General features: G+C 52.4%; 9 protein-coding genes and 1 non-coding gene across 10 annotated transcripts; 6 read left to right on the top strand and 4 right to left on the bottom strand.

Annotated features, from left to right (window-relative positions):
• Nucleotides 1–1446, bottom strand: CC77DRAFT_612079 (hypothetical protein). The gene has a single exon (XM_018532440.1). It carries the CDS (start codon nucleotides 1084–1086, stop codon nucleotides 394–396), a length of 693 nt encoding a protein of 230 aa, XP_018388976.1. The 5' UTR covers nucleotides 1087–1446; the 3' UTR covers nucleotides 1–393.
• Nucleotides 1447–1729: 283 nt separating this feature from the next.
• Nucleotides 1730–3550, bottom strand: CC77DRAFT_611878 (IMP-specific 5'-nucleotidase 1). Its single transcript, XM_018532439.1, has 6 exons — nucleotides 3307–3550; nucleotides 3228–3248; nucleotides 3162–3176; nucleotides 2959–3106; nucleotides 2148–2893; nucleotides 1730–2100 (listed from the first exon to the last, which is right to left on the bottom strand). The coding sequence occupies exons 1-6, from the start codon at nucleotides 3334–3336 to the stop codon at nucleotides 1807–1809; spliced, it is 1254 nt and encodes a 417-aa protein (XP_018388977.1). The 5' UTR covers nucleotides 3337–3550; the 3' UTR covers nucleotides 1730–1806.
• An 11-nt stretch (nucleotides 3551–3561) lies between these two features.
• Nucleotides 3562–6219, top strand: CC77DRAFT_612252 (hypothetical protein). The gene is made up of 3 exons (XM_018532442.1): nucleotides 3562–4137; nucleotides 4191–4624; nucleotides 4677–6219. Exons 1-3 carry the CDS (start codon nucleotides 3851–3853, stop codon nucleotides 5924–5926), a joined length of 1971 nt encoding a protein of 656 aa, XP_018388978.1. The 5' UTR covers nucleotides 3562–3850; the 3' UTR covers nucleotides 5927–6219.
• Nucleotides 5964–7790, top strand: CC77DRAFT_612223 (major royal jelly protein). Its single transcript, XM_018532441.1, has 4 exons — nucleotides 5964–6458; nucleotides 6514–7389; nucleotides 7450–7542; nucleotides 7592–7790. The coding sequence occupies exons 1-4, from the start codon at nucleotides 6320–6322 to the stop codon at nucleotides 7741–7743; spliced, it is 1260 nt and encodes a 419-aa protein (XP_018388979.1). The 5' UTR covers nucleotides 5964–6319; the 3' UTR covers nucleotides 7744–7790.
• Nucleotides 7791–7837: 47 nt separating this feature from the next.
• CC77DRAFT_982294 (NAD(P)-binding protein) lies at nucleotides 7838–9440 on the bottom strand (the record flags this gene model as incomplete). Its single annotated transcript, XM_018536111.1, has 1 exon — nucleotides 7838–9440. The coding sequence occupies exon 1, from the start codon at nucleotides 9053–9055 to the stop codon at nucleotides 7838–7840; it is 1218 nt and encodes a 405-aa protein (XP_018388980.1). The 5' UTR covers nucleotides 9056–9440.
• Nucleotides 9441–9559: 119 nt separating this feature from the next.
• Nucleotides 9560–10691, top strand: CC77DRAFT_612273 (RNA-binding protein Vip1). The gene has a single exon (XM_018532443.1). The coding sequence runs from the start codon at nucleotides 9738–9740 to the stop codon at nucleotides 10515–10517; it is 780 nt and encodes a 259-aa protein (XP_018388981.1). The 5' UTR covers nucleotides 9560–9737; the 3' UTR covers nucleotides 10518–10691.
• Nucleotides 10582–12930, bottom strand: CC77DRAFT_612289 (serine/threonine-protein kinase-like protein psk1). The gene is made up of 2 exons (XM_018532444.1): nucleotides 12753–12930; nucleotides 10582–12704 (listed from the first exon to the last, which is right to left on the bottom strand). The coding sequence occupies exon 2, from the start codon at nucleotides 12640–12642 to the stop codon at nucleotides 10867–10869; it is 1776 nt and encodes a 591-aa protein (XP_018388982.1). The 5' UTR covers nucleotides 12643–12704; nucleotides 12753–12930; the 3' UTR covers nucleotides 10582–10866.
• A 905-nt stretch (nucleotides 12931–13835) lies between these two features.
• CC77DRAFT_t16 lies at nucleotides 13836–13907 on the top strand. The gene has a single exon. It is a non-coding gene; the product is annotated as a tRNA-Thr (tRNA).
• On the top strand, nucleotides 13850–14483 carry CC77DRAFT_612348 (hypothetical protein). Its single transcript, XM_018532445.1, has 2 exons — nucleotides 13850–14270; nucleotides 14333–14483. Exons 1-2 carry the CDS (start codon nucleotides 14028–14030, stop codon nucleotides 14387–14389), a joined length of 300 nt encoding a protein of 99 aa, XP_018388983.1. The 5' UTR covers nucleotides 13850–14027; the 3' UTR covers nucleotides 14390–14483.
• A 1482-nt stretch (nucleotides 14484–15965) lies between these two features.
• CC77DRAFT_1005824 (hypothetical protein) lies at nucleotides 15966–16345 on the top strand (the record flags this gene model as incomplete). Its single annotated transcript, XM_018523376.1, has 2 exons — nucleotides 15966–16211; nucleotides 16274–16345. 2 exons carry the CDS (start codon nucleotides 15966–15968, stop codon nucleotides 16343–16345), a joined length of 318 nt encoding a protein of 105 aa, XP_018388984.1.
• Between the last annotated feature and the right edge of the window lie 357 nt (nucleotides 16346–16702).

A 16702-nucleotide genomic window follows, 5' to 3' on the forward strand; every position in this document is an offset into this window, starting at 1 on the left:
AACACAAGGCGCAGAGTCGTCTGTGGTAAATAAGAATGTGTATTTATAGTGGCCGGCGGTACAAGACGCCGCGGCCAAACATCCATCGTTGAAGTGAACGCTAGCAGAGTGTGATATGTAAAGCCAGAATAATAGAAGGCCACCAAACCCATCGTCGTCCCCAGTCGTCACAAGATCTCATCTCGGACGCACTCATACGTGCCACTTCATCGCTATACTGTATCGACTGGGGTATCGTTGTGCACATGCAAGCCAAAAAATAACGATGCCACAGCTTTTCAAAACTCCAACCTGTGGCCCATGAAAGGTATAACGATAAGGACATTAAACTCGAAACCCATTAGAAATGCATCATGAACATGCCCCCATTACTAATGCCATGCCTCCTTCCTTCTACCACCTTGTCGACTTTGGCACGTCGGCCTTTCCGATGTTTTTGAACATGTCGTCGGCACCGAGACTCAGCGTGTCTTCGTTGACACCAAAGGAGCTGAGGCCAGGCAGCGCTGGGGGCGGCGGACCCTTCGGCTTGGGTGCCTGCGCGGCGGGTACGGACGGTTGAGAGACGGTGCGGCCATTCGAGTAGGTTGTCGGGTCGGCGTGTCCCTCTGGCACTGACCCGACGGCGAACGTCTTTCTCTTGCCGAACCAGCTGCCGCTCTTCCGCCTGTTCAGACTCGGTGCCTGGCTGTTTATTGTGGCTGGCGAGCCTGGCCTCTCCGACTTCAGACTGTCGTTTGACGATAGCGTGCGAATGCCGAGGAACTTGCGGACGGATGCAGGCCGCTTGTTCGAAGGGCTCGTGGGCGACATGGTGCTGGTCGCATCGCTAGTGCGGGTCTGCTGCAGTTGTGGGCTGGCCGTCGAGTCCTCGGACGCTTTGCCTGGGGGCGGCGACTCTGTTTGCGGCGGCGAGCCGGGTGACTTTGGGGTGGGGTGCGACGACAGCGGACCTTTGCCGGGCGTGGGAGGACGGGGTGAGTCGGGCGGGCTGTCGAGCGGCGCAGGTATCGAAGTGCCCTCGGTCAGAGAGAAGTTGATGGGCGCAAGCGTCAGTGGCTTGAAAGAGAACTTGTTGGAGCCCATTGCGATGTCTTGTTTACACGCTCGTATGGCAGATTGCGATGTGTGGCAGACCGACGCGGGTTGAGCTGGAGTGGAGGCAATTGAGGGCTGGGAGCGACGCGGCAATAGATGAGAGAGGGTCGCAGAAGCCGCAGGCGGGTGGAAGCTCAGGAGGTGCTTTCGTGAAGCGGAGTACGGGCCAGGGATTACACGACGGTTAGCAGGGATCAGCGCCTTGCACGACACGAGAGGCGCAGCGGATGCGGCGGGTCAGCCTCGAACCTTCCCCAGAACCCCAGCCCGTCCTGGCCCTCAAACACACGGAAAAAACAAGACGCTCACGAAACACACGCGCGTCAAAAAACCGTCGTGCAGCTGCGAGTGAAGGCGTGCCTTTTCCGCGTCACCGACGGCCTTCTAGCGCGACTGTGTACCAGAGAATGCTGTGGGTCGCCCGCCCGAGTCAGGGTCAGGGTCAGGGCATACTGCAGAAGAGCCGTTCCGAGCGCACATCGTGTATGTCGCCATCTGCCTCCGCATATCTATTTATTGGCACCCTTTATCAATCCTCTTCAACGGCTATCTAGGCGCCGGTCGCTTCCTCGCCGACACGCATCAAACACATGCTGTAGCCATATGCCCTGCAAAAGTCAACCTGCCGCGCAACCTGCCTGCCCCTATTGCCGTAGCTTCCGGAGCATTCTGATGTCATTGCCATGCACAACCTGATCATGCACGCCTTCATCTTGTCTTGCGCTGGTGCACCTCGTCCAACTCGGTAATCTCATCGAGCAGCTGGCACGTCTCTTGCGGATTCGCGATCCACGCCGTCGTACACGCCAATCGCGCCTTAAAGTCGTTTGCTCCAGCACTCAAGAACTGGTCTCCTACATGCAGCGTTTTGCTCCCTTCAATCCCCCCAAAGATTCGCTGGCAGGCTAGAACACCCCATGACTTGTCTCCAATGTCGACAAACACGTCGTTGCCACCGTTGAAGGCGCAGAATGGGAGGCGCTGGCCGACTTCAGATATTTCCTAGCAAAGTTAGTATCGTAAACATTGCGCATCTACTCAAGACCTACAAGTATCTTCTGCACGATCAAAACCGTCTCTTCGAGCGTCTCGCGGCAGAACTTGTGCCCGCCCTTGGGTACAATGCCTACTGCTCTTTCCTTCCGGACGATATCTGCCTCCATACGGAAGTTCCTAACCGTGTCCCTTAGAGACGCTTCTGCCAGATCAAGCAAGTCTTTGATGTCCGATTCGTGCCACGAGAGCATCTCCTTGAGCAGCCATTCCTCCCTGGGAATCAGGCGCAGCAGGACTGGACTGTTCTCGTCGAATTTGAAGCAAAAGTTGCTCTCGCCGCCCATGATGATGAGATTCTGCCGAGCTTCCAGAGGCAGGTCAGAAGCCTGAATAGCGTCCAGGAGTCCATACAGTCTGCCGTAGTAAGGTTTTGCCTCTGTATACCCCGCAGCTGTAACGATGCCGATCTTTGATCCGCGGCGCATGAGATCCAGTATCTTCGGAATGATGGGATTGTCTTCTGTCAAGTCCTTGCCATCGTCATACAACGTGACATCTCCGTCAAAGGTCACGAGTTCAAGTGGGCCATTACGGATGAGACTCATCACTTGAGCTGTATTGAGAACTAGACGCACGTCGTTGAAAGAAGGGGGGACGAATCGTCGGTGGCTGATGAAACGCCTTTGATCTTGCCAGATGAAAGCGTCGTGCAGCGCTAGGGACGTGAAGAAATTCGCTACTGTTGGAACGAGAAGCTTCAGCTTTGATCTGTCAGGTTTGCCGTCCTTCTGGTGCTGAACTGCATTGGATTAGCCCCGAAAGTCTGTCGCAGGCCGTATGAGCCCGCCTGAGGTCGCAGCATACTGTGGTCGTTGATGATCTCCTCAACGTCTCGTAAGATCTCTGCATACCGCCGTTGGGCAATGCTCGCTTGGTGCTCGACTGACTCGTCATTGGGCTCGAATACCGCCGTGGGATGCGAGTGCAAGACAAAAGGTACAGCTAGAAGGCCCTGGAATGGCATTAGACGTCGTCCAGCATCGTCTTTCAAGTTGATAGAGCAATACCTTAATCCACTCTATCTGTATCATGCATTAGCCGGACATGTCAGTCATGCAACACGAGGTACTCACGAGTTGATCTCTCCTGTGGGTCTTCAAAACGTGTCAGTCTCTTGAAAATGGAAGTTGAGTCATTGTGTTTTATACACACTTTCAGGGCATCTGCCACACGGGAAGCCATCAAGTTAGCGTGCTTATCTCTATGCCGACCTCTTGGGCACAATGCAGTGTTTCTGACTTACATTCCACGCGGTATCGTGTAGTCATGTTGAAGATGTCTCGATTGATGAAAGGGAATGGAGAAGAGTGAAGGGAACAGTGAGCCGTGAGTTGTCAGTGTACAAGCTGCTTGTCCAAGCTTCTAAGGTTATCGGAGACGGCCGTTAGTGGCTGGAGTGGGAAGGGGCCATGCACATGTGACACCGTGTCGTCCCCGCACAAGGGCAGACTAACGCCCGAGAGCTGCTTGTAAGCCGCCGTACGATTTGACGGATACTTTGCTTTTGCCTGCCGATTGCGTGTGCAACGCGCGAGATTCGTGGGTTGTAGGGTGAAGCTACAATCGATAAGCGGGGATCTACAACGGCCGCTACTGAGAGCTACGCCTTTTATGCAAGGGCCCACCGCGTCGGACAAACCACAGCAACGCAACTTCAACCCAGCTATCCCGCCGTGTTTACCTCGTCGCAACCGCCATGGACTCACTCAACAACGTGGCCCTGCGCCCATGGCCAGCCCCAAAGAAGGAGGAGCTGACGCAGGACGATTTGCTGTTCAAGATCGAGCAGCTAGCCAGTGAACGGGGACATTTGCGCAACATCACGGAACAGTCGCTCCAAGAAGACATCGACGCGGGCAAACATGTACCAGCCGATGCTGAGGAAGGAGCAAAGGACGAGAAGAAGGACAAGGAAGTGCCATCTCGACAGGAACAGCTGGAGAAGGTCTTCAAGGCAGGACAGGAAATGTACAGCCATCTGGAGTACGTCTCGATGCGAATGCTTCATACCGAATGCAACGACTGACCAAAGATAGATGGGCCAAGTTCGCTGCTACCAACGCGCTCGATCTCGTCTCGCTCGTACTCTCTCAAGACCCCAACAAGCGCAGCCTGAACTTTTTCAGCCCTACTTTTCGCGATCAAGGCCTGAACCAGGGCATACCACTCGGCTCCTTCGGCATCAGCAAGGAGAACCATGAACACCGTACTCGTAAAGTGGAAGAACAGCACCGTCTCCAAGACCTGGCATCCAAGCAAGAGGCAGCGGCTCAAGGCGCACGCATGGGAGCACTGGATTCGTCGGTAGACGAGATACTAAAGGCCGCAAAACACCTGGAGAAAGAGATACGCCGCGAGACAAAATACTGGCATGAGATTGTGTCCGTCTCTGACAAAGGGTGGCCCATTCAGCGACTACGCCAGAACGTGCGCCATGCGCCTTTTGCTGTGCGATATGGACTTCCCGAAGGTATGGACTGCTTATTAACTCGCATGCTGAATTTGAGCTGACGACATTCTAGCTAGCGACCATTTCAAGGCCCGTGGATTCGCACCTCTCCAGATGGACAAAGATGGAAGTATCATACTAGATCCAGCTCTTGCGTTGAAGCCTAAAACATTTCGCGTGCGAGTCAGCATCGACGGCAAGATTACAGGTACATCACAAATCCCTGTCGACGGCGATTTTGCAACCCGGTCTCTCGAGAAGTCAATTCAACTTGCGCGTGACTCCCTACTCGAGGAAGAACTGTATTATGAAATGAGCTTGGAGACGAGGCAGCTCTTGGCGTATGGTGTCGCATTTCGGGACTCAGTCATCCACATAGATGCGCCCCAAATGGGTAGTGCATTCCAGGACCGAAAGTTGCTCATTGATTGCATACCTCGAGACGATCCTATAGCGAGCAACGAAGGTCATGAGCACGACTGGCTCGCTCGCAATATCGCTGAAGCGCTTCGCTTGCTCCTCGCTCATGAGCACAGCATGCGTCTACACCGGAGATCGCAGCTTCCACCTCCATTGACCGGCCAGACACGGGAGAAGCTACCACCGCCTCTACTGCGTACGCTTCTCGCAATACTTAACCACATCGCTGGTGTTGACTCACTCTATGCTTACCTCGATTTGGTCACAAAGACTCTGAAGGGTGCAGGCCTTGATGCGACACTGGAGACCACGCGTGAGACATCCTGGGCGAACCTCGTAGAGAGCCTAAAAACGACGTCAAGAAAGGGTCTGTCTGCAACCGACCAGCTGCTCGAAATTTTCATGAAGCCTTTCGATGGGAAAGCTACATTGACCCTCCCCACCTCCAACAGTGCACAGCCGGAAAATCTCATCGTTGTCACACGCACGATCATCGGTCAACCGACTTTTGGCACAGAGCACAAGCTTACACTTCCATCCACTTTGACTTCCGATATCGGATTGTTCCAGCAACACAAGTTTGATAGTGTTACAGAGTTGAAGTCATATCTCGACTGGATTCTCTCCCTGCATATTGCGCATAGACTTCTGAAGGGTGAGTATGCTTCACGCGCGCAAACGAGAACCCAGGATCCACGGCTCTCGATTCGAACTAAGGACAGTAAGAAAGGCACGAAGCTCACCAAGGATATCAAAGTCGATTTCAATGATGGGGAATTGAAGGTTACTGCTCTGGCTGTCGATACCATAGCAGAATCAGGAGACAGTGAGCAATCGCATGTTTGGAGCGGAGCTGCTGGTAGTACATCTTTGAAAGAAGTTGTGCAAGAGTGGGTTGGCTAAACATTATCGTGGAAAGGATCGTGAAATAGAGAGAATTAAAGACCTTTCCAATCCGCAAGGATCCATGTCAACCACGGCACTCTTTCCGCTCACGAAGTGCTGGTGCGCCAAATGGTATTGCATCACAAAAGCGGGGAAATGCACCGTCGATCCTGAGCCGTAAGCGGGTAGCTTCCCTATATGCAGCCTCAAAGATCATCCATACCTAGGTAGTTGCTCGATTTTATCCTGGTACCTGACATGTACATGACGTGAAGACTAGCAATGCCCAGATGTCCAGGTACCGTCTGAGGTAATGTTTGCAGTTCGCGCTTGGATGCTCCGAGGCTATATATACTGCCTGTCAGGCGTTGTGCCGTGGTCGTTACATGTCAACAGAATCTTGTCGCGTCCATGATGTTGTCCCCTCTTGTATTGACGTTGAGCACTTTGCTTCCTGCACTATCCGGTGCACAGCGCATTCGCTCTGATCCCGGTGTCGCTGGCCCAGCTCTTGAGATTGTGCATCTGTACAACGACCAATGGCCTACCGGTACCAATGCACTCTGGCAGCGTTGCAAATTTATGGCCACTAACACAAAGCAAAGGAATCACCGTATCGAAAGGCGGCCGCAAGTTCTCGAACTATCCGGCAGGCCTAGATGCTAATAACACAAATACGGGTACCAATAACAAGTATGCCGTGGCAGAGCTCACGACTAACGGCACCGAGACACCCTATCCTAGCGTGGAGATTAACAACCCGCCAAATGGAGCTATCAACTACACAACAACTCCGCCGACTGGTGCAAACTACCAGAATTACCTCATCGGCGTACAGAGCGTAGTCTTGGATCCCCAAGATCGCCTATGGATCTTAGATACGGGACGCGCATTGACTGAAGATGGTACATTAGTCAATGCGTCTCCTGGCGGTCCCAAGCTTGTTGGAGTAGACATTGAGTCTGACACAGTGATTCAGACTATAGTCTTCCCACCCACGGTAGCATTCCCAGACTCGTACCTAAATGATGTCCGCTTCGACTTGCGACCTTCCGTCTCTGCTTCTGGCAAAGGAGTAGCCTACATCACCGACTCATCGTCTGAAGGCCGCAATGGAATCATCATCGTAGATCTAGGCACAGGCGAGAGCTGGCGCCACCTCGATGGTGCAAAGGAGACGAGGGCTGAGAGGGGGTTCGTTCCATATGTCTGGGGTCAACCGCTTTACTACATTCCCGGTCCTGGTCAACCGCTTACCACTGTACCGTTGGGTAGCGATGGTATCGCCTTGTCAGCTGATGGTGAATACTTGTACTTTGGCCCCGTTGGTGGACGCACATTGTACAGTATCCCTACTGAGCGCCTACGGGACCGCAGTCAAGCTTCTGAGCTCTTGGCGCTGGGTGCCGTGAACAACAAGGGAGAAAGGGGTGTTAGTGATGGATTTGAGACGGACACCAATGGCTTCATCTATGCGGGTAGTAAGTATCCCTGTAAAAACTGCATGTGAGATATACACTGACTTTGTTCACTCGTAATAGATATGGAGCAAAATGAAATCGGGTTTCACAACCCGATGAACGCGTCTATGACGCTGTTTGTGAGGGACCCAAGGATTAGTTGGGTGGATACCAGTGAGTCCTTCTTGATACTGCTCATACTGAACGAGGTTAATTTATACAGTGTCTGTCGGAAGCGATGGTTACCTTTACTTTACCGACAACCAGCTTGCCTTCAGCTCGGCCTTTTACCCTGGCACGGATCGGAGGGAACGACCATTTGTGCTATTCAGGGCGCCTTTGCCTAATAACGGTTCGAGGGTTTTCTTGCAGTAAGAACATCTAAAATAGATCATAACTTCACAGTTTTCAATAGCTAGACGTATATACGCCGTGAAATGTATGCCTCTTATTTGGAAGGGTATATAATTTACGTCTTACCGAACACAAAAATGCCCTTGCCATCCCTGTACCCCTCCAGTGTATCCTTCACCTTTCCTATCAATTCTTCGCCCTTGGTATCCCATTCCCACTTGATCTCATCAACAGGCGTATCCTTGAACTCGCCCTTTCTTGTCATATCCAGCACGTCAGCAACAGTCTTCTGTTTCTCCTCTGGATGTTTCTCTGCCCATCTGCTCACCCAAAAGCCGTGGAAATGGATGTCCTTGAAGATGAGCATGGAAGCAGGAATGGTCAAGGGTTGCTTAGACATGGCGCCATAGGTAACGAAGTGTGAGGACGAGGAAAGCAGCTTAGCCATGGCGGTGGCTGCCTTGCCGTTCACGCAGTTGAGAGCCAGGCGTATAGGCGCGCGGCCGCCGTTGGTCCATTCCTTGGCCTGGTCTTTTATGCCCTGAGACTGCAATTCTGCATCTGTGATTACGACGTCTGCACCTAGATCTTGCAGTTCTTTCTTCATGGCTTCTTCTTTGCTCTTGTCTTCCCGGCTACGAATCACATTGATGCTCTTGTGACCCCATTTCTTGCCTAGCTGGATAGCTGCGCGGCCGACACCCGAATTTGCACCATTCTGTATGAACCAGTCGCCTTCGGAGAGGGTTGTGAAGTCGCGCAGCATGCGGTATGCTGTGCATGGGTTTATGGATACGGTGCCGGCCTGAATAGCGGTAATTCCTTCACGCATCTGGTCATCGAGTTTGACGACATCGTTGGTCGTGGCGCTTGCATGTGTTCGCCATGTACCGAAGCCAGGACCTTTCATAAAGACCCAGTCGCCCTTTTTGAAGCCTTCTTTCTTGACACCCTCGCCAAGTGCTATGATTTCTGCCACACCTTCGTTTCCAGCGACAGCAATTGGGTTGGGGGTGCCCAAGTTTGTTGTGAAGGTTGGCTTGGAAGGGTATACACCTTGGATCTGGTTGATGTCGGCGGGATTGATGGGCGAAGCGAGGAAGCGCAGCGTCATGTAGTTGCTATGTGGTGGCGAGATGGAATGACCGTGAAGAGAGAGCACTGCTGGAGGCTCGCCATAGTCTGAGAAAGTGAGGGCTTTGGCTTGTTCGTAGCCGTATGCGGAGATGTAGCGGCGCTGTGGGAGTCGAGATACGGTCGGTGCTAGATGTCGCGTGCGACGCAGACATGACTGCGCTAATCGTGGCGACGCGGGAAGCAGTCTGGAAGCCATTGTGAATGATGCAGGCGCTATGCGACTGTTGTGTGAGTTGGCAGCTGGTGGAGCTCATGGAAGATGTTTTGAGAAGACGGAGCTATGACGTTGCTAAAGCCGAGGTTTGGTGGAGCAATGGAGCGTCACGGTAGGCATCACGTCCCCATCAGGTTCATATCTACATAGGGTCCTGACGTGCGAGTGCATACCAATGCTGGATTTATGCTCTCTATACGCTCGAGTAGTGCAGTGCCTCACATCCCACCCCTAATTGCGTCTCTAAACCCAAGGATTTACTTCTTAATGGACTGTTAGAGACAGGTGCCCCTGAGAGTACTCGTGTATAGATGGCATGTAGCCACGACATGCGCAGTCAGTTGTGTGTGTGAAGAAGCAACCAGTGGTGGTAGGCATTCACATGCAAGACAGCCCAAGCAGCGCTTCGTGAAGCTTCCCGCCAGCCCTAGAGCGTGGGCATCTAGACGCCACTAGCACCGCCCCGCGCGACGTCATCAGCCCATGCGTTGCCAGGCTGCGCCCCTCCCTGAACTGGCTTCTTACACCCCTCGACCACTACAAATAGACCCTGTCTCCAACACGTAGTCTACTACATCACTCATAGAATCATTGCACTCTTCTCAACTACTATACCCTTACCACCCAATTCTCTCAAACCACCCCACCCTACATATACGTCAACATGGCTGCCACCGTCAACGTCGAGAACATCTCCACCAAGACCAGCGAGGATGAGATCAAGAGCTTCTTTTCCTTCTGCGGAAAGATTCAGTCGCTCAGCGTGAAGCCTTCGGGCGACGACACACAGTCAGCCTCCGTCACGTTTGAGAAGGCCGCTGCCGCCAAGACCGCCCTTCTCCTCGACAACACCCAGCTTGGACACAACTCGGTCCAGGTCACATCAGCTAAGAGCCTCGACGAGATTGCCGGCGAGAAGTCTGCCGCCGCCGAAGACGCCAAGGACGGCGACCACCACATCGAGCAGGAGCAGAAGCCCCGCGCACGCATCATCGCCGAGTACCTCGCCCACGGCTATGCCATCTCCGACAAGGCCATCGAGAAGGCTCTTGCAGCAGACAAGCAAAACGGCTACAGCACCAAGTTCATGAACATCCTCAACAACTTCGACCAAAAGACCCAGGCTACACAGAAGGCGCAAGTCGTCGACCAGAAGCTGGGCGTAACAAACAAGGGCTACGCTGCCTTCAACATGATGACCAGCTACTTTGACAAGGCCGCATCTACACCCACTGGACAGAAGCTTCGTGCTTTCTACGACCAGGGAAACAAGACTGTCATGGACGTCCACAACGAGGCCAGGCATTTGGCAGACCTTAAAAAGCAGAAGCCTGCTGGTGAGGAGGGTGCTGCCGCTACCGCCGAGAGCAGCGAGAAGCCCGCCCAGGGTCAGAGCGAGAAGAGCGCAGACTCCTACGCTGCTGCTGCCGCTCCTACTTCCTAGATGCAAACACTATTGTGCTGACAGCGGAGAGCTGCAATGGCTTTTCTTTCGGTTTTACGATTCCCACTTGGTTTACAGTCTGTATGAATACTTGCGCATGATACCGATGACGGCACGAGCATGGAGTTGGAAGGAGATGGTTTATTCAGCCTACGAGAAAAGAATTCTATCTAGTAACCATTGAAAGTGACTTGTGTGCTGTTGTGTAGTGATGACATACTCATCGAATGAAACATGACGAAGCAATAACCCTCTATTACACTCTTTCTCTCCAACAATGTAAACAACATGCAAAACCCAAATACACAACACGGTGAAACAATGCAACTGGACAAACCTCTGCATCCAGTTAGTATCCCCACTCTCCACTATCCAACAGACTCTGGCTAGCCACAAAGCTGAATCCACCAAAAGGATTGCTAGAAGCCTGGCTCTGACTTTCGAACATCAAGTCATCAAACTTCTTTGTCAGAACAGGGCTCAGCGGAAGATCGGTGAAGTCCTGAGCAAAGTTCTCTGCCAACTCCGGGTCTGTGATAAGTGGTTGAATCGGCGGTGTCAACTCCCTCGCCTCCAACTTCTTCCAATCGATTTTGCGGAAAAATCTATGTTTCTTAATGTTGGGCAGGTCCTTGGCCATGTTGAATCCTAGGCGTTTCTTCGGGTCTTTACGGAGAAGGCGGGTGAGAAGGTCTTTGGCTTCGGCGCTAAGGTAATAAGGCAATGAAAGTTTCTGTTTTACGATTTTTTCCTGGATCTTTGCGTTGTTGTTACCAGTGAAGGGAGGAGCACCGGTGAGGAGGTCGAAACCAAGCGCACCTAGGGACCACCAGTCGACTGCCGCGCCGTACTCGAGGCCTTGGACTACTTCCGGGGCCATGTACTCTACGGTGCCGAGGAAGGAGCGGCAGGGGTTGTCTTCATCAAGACTGACTTTGCTTAGGCCGAAGTCGGTGAGGAGCAGGTGGCCCTCGGAATCTAGAAGGCAATTCTCTGGCTTTAAATCACGGTAGATGACGCCGACTGTGCGGTGAAGGTGGTCGAGCGCAAGCACCATTTCGGCCATGTAGAAGGCTGCTGCATCTTCAGAAAACATGCGCTCGGCTTCGAGGTGGTGGAACAGCTCGCCTCCCTGGGCATACTCGAGGATGAGGTACAGCTTCTCCTGGTCTTGGAAAGCATAGTAAAAGTTGACGATGAATGGGTGGCGGTTCACACTCTCGAGAACATTGCGCTCCGTCTTGGTCTGCTCTATGAGCTTCTTATGCACAGTGATGGAGGCCTTCTTGAACTGCTTCTGCGCGAAAAGACGGCCTGTGGCGCGCTGCCTGACCAACAAGACGGTGCCATAGCTGCCCTTGCCCAGACACATCAACGGCTCGAAGTCTTCTGCCGTCATCTTACGCGCCATGCCATTGTTCAACATGGTCGAGGTTTTGGAGAGCGTATCAACGCTGAAGTCTTCGGCGTTGAGGTCGATTTCATAGCTCTCCATCTCGGTACGATCACTGTCGCTTTCCCGGCCTGACATGCTGGTGTTGCTCGACAACTGCGACGTGACTCTGCTCATAGGCACGCCCTTTCCTGGGTAATCCTTCATGGGGGAGTCGCTCCTCGGACCTAGATTGAGCGCCTCGAGTTGGGCTTTGAGGTTGCTGATGCCTCCTGCCGTGGACTGGGGGCGGAGCGCTGGGCTGCTGGTCACGCTTGGGAGTCCGGAGCGAACAGGGCCAAAACGTGGTGTAGTCGCCAGAGAATAATCCGACTCTTCCCCACCAGACGTGACTGGAGTGTGGAAACCCCGGGTGACACTCGTAGCCTGTAAGCCTGCCTTCAGACCCTTCTTCTTCTTTTTCTTGTTCTTCTGGGCCTTCCTCATGACAGCGTCGAAATCCAACTTGTCCGGACCCTGCTGCTTGCATTCGGGATCGGGCTGCACTGCGCGCTTGGGCATAGGGCTGACGATGTTGATCGGCGGAGTGCCCACATGGAGGGGCACGTTCGGGGGGCTCATGTCCATGTTCCCAGGTGCGAACATGTCGGCATCGTCAGGCACGGCAGGCTCGGGATTTGGCAGCGCATTGGCTGGAAGGTGCGCATCGTTCTGGTCGAATGCGAAAACCATGACAGCGGTAGTGGTGGGGTAATACGATATAAATTCGTCAGTCTTCAGGCTGCGCGCGAATTCTGCTCATGATTAGCATTTGCGCCCCTGTCAGAGGGAACTGCGCGCACATCCAATGCCCGTCTTGGGCAGACCAATACTACAGTCCGCCGCGAATATTCACGGCGGAACTCCTACCCCTAGCCGAACCAGCGATGCGAAAGAGGCGTCCGTCCTGTTCAGACCCGAGCTCAGTGCGCTGTACGGAAAGAGGGTGCCAACTGCGGTAAGCTGAACGGTGGGGAGGAAAGTGGTTACGGCGAAGGAAGCAGAGCCCATAGATGGTCGTGTTGGAATATCGGGAATGGTGATAATCGAGGCCAGGATTCGGAGCCTGGCAGTAAATCTGTCTTGTTGGTGTGTCGCGGTGTAGTGAAAAGGCGTGTTTGAAGGGGTGCTGGAAGAAAGGACCGCGATCAGCGGGAGAGGCTCAAATCGCTCGCTTTCTTAATTTGGTGCCTTGGCGACCTGGCTGCGGTGGCATGTGAAATGAGCTTGCGCTTAACTCGTCACCCGCCCCAGACTCCGTCTGCTTCTCCACAAAACACTCGGAGCCCTACCCCGTGCTTCGTTTACATCATGTTCCAGGCTTGGTGCGTCTTACCAAAGTCATGCGCTGGCAACTGTAATGCGACCATCATCGACCTTGTTCGATACAATACGCCTTGAAATTGAAACCGCCAGCGCGTCTCAAGGCGCCAAACAGACTGTGCGACGCTCGTCGAGCGCGTTTTTTGCTCGCAAACAATTCGACGCGGCAAGGCTATACAGTTGCTGCCGTGAACCGACTTGAACCATTGCTATGGCCAAACGAAGCCACAAGCAATAGTCCTCAACGATAGCTAGCGGCCCCCTGTCTTGAATGACATGCCTAACAAACAGCAAGGCAGGCACGGTGCATGACGGCATAGGGGGCGCCACAAGACAAGTACACTCTTCGTCCATCACACTACGCTCCCTGCGACTCCTCTGCATTTTTTAAGAGCGACTGCGCAACTGAGTCACTAGCAGGAAGGTGCGCGATGCTGCTATCCGAAGCTAAGCGGGTCCTGCTATTGCATCAGGTGAGGTTCTGCCACCCCGATGCAGCACCAACCAGCGGCAAGCCTACGACGCGATATATTAATGTTTCAAATGCTTGACTCTTCATCAAAGCCTTCCTAGCTCAGTGGTAGAGCGCGTCACTAGTAATGACGAGGTCGTCAGTTCAATTCTGGCGGAAGGCAATTGAAACGATTTTTTTGGGATGGTCATTTCCGGGTAATGGCCGATAGGAGCGCCTTTCTTTTTGTTTTTGCCATCACAGGGAACCCTTCCTCTATCGAGCTTCAAGACCTCTCAGAAAGATGTTCTTCTATTTCAGACTTGCGCCCAAATCTTTCGCGTTGTTCTGCAGCCATCGAGATCCAAATTTCAAGGGAGGACTAGGACAAGTCTCTACGCTTCACCAATATCAAGTTTGTGCAGAACAGCTTTTGTTCACATGCCTCAACTTGACCGCCGATAGTCCCTCGTATGGCAACTCGAGAGATTGGTTTAGTTGGAACTATATCAAATTCTCCAACGGGTATGCCTCATCAAGTCCATTGGTATGCATAGCCCTAGTCCCAAGAGGCTTTGTATGTACTTGCAACAATAACGTTCAAAACAGCACAACCTGAAAGGTGCGCATACAAAATTTGATTTATGTCGCACGTGCAGTTCGTGAAAAGACATATCTTGCCAACTTTGAAAGTAGGGGGTCGGTTTCATATACAACTTGTATAATCACAACCCATCTCTCCGTCATTGTTTGCTCAACTATGATTCCAGTTAGAAAACGAAAAAAGGAGTTGTATGACCACATCATAGAGGTCCGGCATAACGATGATGCCAATTGGCTGAGTTGAACGGCCATGTCTAGCAAATCGTCAGGGGTGTCCATTCCTGTGGTCGTCTCTGTTTGGCTTCATCAAGCGCACTCTGACTGGAGTCAAGACATGTGTTTCGGCTTTTCGCATGCAACCTGCTTAGTCTTCGGTGAACTGAGCGTGGTATGCCAGCCTGTCTTATGTTTCAATATTGTTTACTCTGCTGAGCAGGACGCAGAGCCCAACGGACCATACGACGTGCGCGACATTCCGAACACGTGGGGCTATTGAATCAACAGATGCAGCAGCAATGACTCCTCGACCGGATCACGTTAGCATTTGCTTACACCTCGTACCCGGCAAAGTAGATATGGACGGCTCTTCCCTTTGCATACTGACGAAAGTCTGGGCGACTAGTGAGATTCATGTTTGTCATTACCTTAGCCTGCTGTATATTGTGCCGATAATAGAACTTATAGTCTCATCGACCTACAATCAGACAAAGCACGTAACAGCAAAATTGCATCCGGTACGAATGTATGAGAGACAAGAGTGTCGAACAGGCCAGTAACCGAACCAGAGCAAGGTCAAGGCTGGAGAGTTTGTACGTAATGACCGCCCCTCTGGAAGCCAAGATAAAGTAAGCAGCTCATCTTCATTGACCGCCTAATGCTAGCAACAATTTGAACCAGTGGTCAGTCAGCGTATGCGATCAACCTCGCTGTATCCCATTCCCTAACCACAGCCGCTTCGGGGCGAGGAGTGCCTCTCCTGCAGGCCGAAGTAAGACACAGGATGTACAGAAGAAGGTTTTGCTACCAGTCTGACCGGATCGCATCAATATAACCATATTAACTGTTGTGTAACCTCAGCAGATCATGTCTGCATTCACTATGCCAAGGTTCTTGGGGTCATGAAAACGACGAATCATCACAGCAGACTTTGCCCTTGAGATTCATATGCTAGCTACTACGCCCACAAAGGTATTGTTCGGAACATCGCCTTCGTGTCTCGACGCCTCGAACCTCCGCCTGTTATGCGATCAGCTTACCCCCACCGTCATTGCTATTCGAGAAAGATCGTATAGGCATCATTAGTGCTATTCAATCAGCGCGGTGAGTGAATGAAGGACGTTGAGTGGGCACGACGACGAACGAAGATGTGGTAGTAGCCTCATGCTAGACCTCGAACCCCGAGACAGTGACCCAAGTTAGGACTTTGTTAACCACACATCCACCTGGAAAGACTGGAAGAGCTTACCGATCAAATAAGGCGGTGACGGGGAAACAGAAATATAGAGAGAGAGGCGAGGAAGAACAAGTATAAAGGATGTCCAGAATTCGACTTGAAAGGACTCATCAAGCTCCATCATCATAACATCAAACTACTTCACCAGCCTTTCGCTAAACACACCACTCTTACAAATCAGTCAATATGCGTTTCTCAACCATCACCGTCTCTGTACTCGCCGCCGGCCTGGCCGTCGCCTCCCCGAACTCCATCGCCAAGCGCGAAAGCCAGGAGATGACCAACGTCATTGCGTTCGCTGCCCAGCAAGCCGACTGCAGTCTCTTTGACTGCGCTGCTGTAGTCGCTGCTGGCGCCTGTATTGCTGGAGCACTCGCAGTTCCAGGTGCCGTTCCCGCAGTTCTGGCTTGTGTTGGTGGTGGTGCTCCTTCGGTACGTGATTTACCATCTTTACAGATCCTCTTGTACATAAGGCAATCTACTAATCATCTCAGATCTGCCCCTGCGCCGGATGCATTGACGCCCTCAATAACTTCCTGGTCGAAAACAACGTCTGCCCCGAATAAAAACAGTAGTGGACAATCTGAGAATCATTCTATGATCGAGGAGTGCGAGAAGTAAGGGGCTCAGACGGACAGTGGTCCATCGACATTAGACCTGCAGTGTTTAATGTAGGCTGAGACAAAAGGCTTTCACGGGCATCTTACATGTATCTCATTGGTGCTTGTCTATGTACACTCGCTTTTCAATGAAATCGCTGGCCGGCACAACCAATTTCCGCTTGCATTTCTTCATTACAAAACGCTGCCATGACACAATGGGTGATAGCGTACCCTACATGTTAACATTTCGGTCGGCACAAACGCTTCCATGAGACGACGTGATGATCAAGTTGAGAGCTAGATACCTTGAGTGAATAATCA

Source organism: Alternaria alternata, assembly GCF_001642055.1.
Source record: "Alternaria alternata strain SRC1lrK2f unplaced genomic scaffold CC77scaffold_4, whole genome shotgun sequence".
NCBI lineage: Eukaryota > Fungi > Ascomycota > Dothideomycetes > Pleosporales > Pleosporaceae > Alternaria > Alternaria alternata.